The sequence below is a fragment of the Plectropomus leopardus genome, unplaced genomic scaffold (assembly GCF_008729295.1).
Source record: "Plectropomus leopardus isolate mb unplaced genomic scaffold, YSFRI_Pleo_2.0 unplaced_scaffold20954, whole genome shotgun sequence".
NCBI classification, from domain to species: domain Eukaryota; kingdom Metazoa; phylum Chordata; class Actinopteri; order Perciformes; family Serranidae; genus Plectropomus; species Plectropomus leopardus.
In genome coordinates, this window is record NW_024622666.1 from 1 (window position 1) to 2,539 (window position 2,539).

General features: G+C 39.7%; 1 protein-coding gene across 1 annotated transcript; it reads right to left on the reverse strand.

Annotated features, from left to right (window-relative positions):
• Positions 1–447: 447 nt before the first annotated feature.
• Positions 448–2,220, reverse strand: LOC121965630 (methionyl-tRNA formyltransferase, mitochondrial-like). Its single transcript, XM_042515763.1, has 2 exons — positions 1,922–2,220; positions 448–646 (listed from the first exon to the last, which is right to left on the reverse strand). Exons 1-2 carry the CDS (start codon positions 2,104–2,106, stop codon positions 448–450), a joined length of 384 nt encoding a protein of 127 aa, XP_042371697.1. The 5' UTR covers positions 2,107–2,220.
• Between the last annotated feature and the right edge of the window lie 319 nt (positions 2,221–2,539).

Below are 2,539 nucleotides of genomic sequence, written 5' to 3' on the forward strand. Positions count from 1 at the left end.
AATTTAATATAATATTTTTTTACAGCCTGATTTTGAAAAGTCATTTTGTGTGATGAGCTGTAAGTATTTGAGTCTGCACAAAAAAAGCAGAAAAATCAAATAAATCAATGTTGCTGTTAATCTATAATTTAAAAATTAATAATCTACTTAGAATGCAGGATAAACTTTTAGTTTTTCATCTAAAAACATAGTGGCATCATGACAAAAATCTTGCATTTAAAGGGTTAAAATTCTGAAAATTCATCTGTGCAGTTTTCTTTAATGTAGTCACTGAGTTTAATTAGTCGTTTTATGAATACACAATATGGCCAAAACTATGTGGACACTCTTATTCCTATAAATCCTACAGTCTGCTGTGTGAGCGGTCACATGTTAAAAATCTCAGTGTCTCCTGAGGACAGTGTCTTCACATTAAGAGACAAAGTGACGGACAGACAGAGACACTCACTATGGGAACTTGTTGATCAGACTCTCGTGCAGCAAACAGCCGAAAGACACCACGACCCCGACGTCAAACTGTCCGTCGGCGGTGTCCGGAGGCCAGCTGTGGAGGGGCAGGTGGTTCTGCTGAGCAAACTTCTTCACCGGGACGTCACCGGACAACGTGACCACTTCCAAGGACGCCACCACCTGTCCACTGGAGCTCCTGCAGACACAACACGGACGTTAGTCATCATGCAATTAATGACTAATTATATCCACTGTCAGTGTTTGGGGCAGGAGCCCCAAAGTTTTGGGGGTTTTTTAAGCTGCAGTTTGACCTGAAGTGTTTCATCTTTTCTTCTCTGATTAAATAAGCACATCCCATAATATGCTGCACTGTGTGATGCAACATCAGCTGTGTGTATTTGTGACAGTGAAAGGTGTGAAGCAGCTTTCTTATTTTTGGAGCCACTTTGCAAAATTACAGGAGGACAGGGGCCAGTCGCAAAAGCCCCATACATGTTTCTGAGATTTTAGGACATTTTTAGGATTTTAGGACATTTCTTGGATTTTGAGACATTTCTTGGATTTTGAGACATTTCTTGGACTTGAAGACGTTTCCAAGATTTAATTACATATCTAGGATTTTTCTTGGATTTCAGGACTTTTCTAAGATTTTAGGACATTATGGTCTTAGCTCGGACCTCTGTCGGGTGTTGCGGGGATCCCAGCTTGCGGGAACGTTCCCACAACATTGGCTAACGTTCCCTAAAAGTTTGCAATAATCTTTTAAAGACAATATTTTGATTTGATTTTCAGAGAACATTTCACAGATGTTTATCGTTTTAAATAAAGTTCCTGTGAGGTTAAATACTGACTAAGACGTGATGTTTGAACTGCAACATTATGAGGACGTTTCTGTGATGTTGAGAGGTGACAGATCACAGAACGTTCTTATTTTTATGAAACGTTCCTACAATGTTACATGAGAACAAAGGGAGAACATTTTCAAAGCAACATTCAGAAAATGTTATTAAAGACTGAGATTAGACAACATTATTTACATGAAAATGTAATGCGATATGCTAACAATGTCAAAAAATTGTAACATTTTTTATGTGTATAGAGAATGTTGATGGAATTTAAAGAACAACGTTCTGGGAACATAAAGAAAACTTGCCGCTGTAAACGTTAATAAAACATTCAGTGGTTGCTTTTAAACGTTCTCAGAATGTTTTTAGAACCCAAATTTGCTAGCTGGGATCCTGCATTTGCACTTTAAAAAAAAAAAATACTAAAAATATAAAAACAATTCACAGAGTGAAACGCTTTATTTTTATAGTGAAACAGAAAGTGGTTGGAGGGCCACCTGGCAGCCTGTCAGGGCCCAGATTTGGCCGCGGGCCATGGATTGAGTACCACTGACCTGTGTGTGTGTGTGTGTGTGTGTGTGTGTGTGTGTGTGTGTGTGTGTGTAAAGGTGTGCAGAGTGTCTCACCTGCTGTCTGACAGCAGTTTCAGAGACTCCATCGCGAACTGATCGGAGCCGAAGAACAGGATCCTCCAGGGGGGTCCGGAGGAGGACAGCAGCCTGCGGATCTGAGTCTGTCCCCCAACAGCTGTCCTCCTGAAGACACTGCAGCGGTGCAGCAGGTTTATGATCCTCAGAGACTTTGTCCACATCCTGTCCCCAGCTGAGTCTTCAGCTCAGTACAATAAGCGTCGAAACTGTCCGAGATGGACATGAAGACAGTCTCTGTGTCTGTTACCAGTTTATCCTAAATGTGTCCACACAGGACGCAGCCATGTTTTCTGACACACTTCCGCCTCCGGCGTCTGTCTTCTTCTTCTTCTCTTTTGAAATATCAGATTTAGGTTCATATCGCCACCTACCGCTGAAAAACAGGATCCAGGAACATTATTCTAAGGGACTGTTCGTTATTTATCACAGGAGCGAGGTGCCTGGGTGTGACTTAGTTTGTTTGTTCATTTATTTATTTACTTAATTACTTGCTTATTTATTTATTTAATATTTATTCACTAACATACCTACTTACTTAAATATCTAATATTTATTCATTTATTTACTTACTTATTTAATATTTATTTATTCACT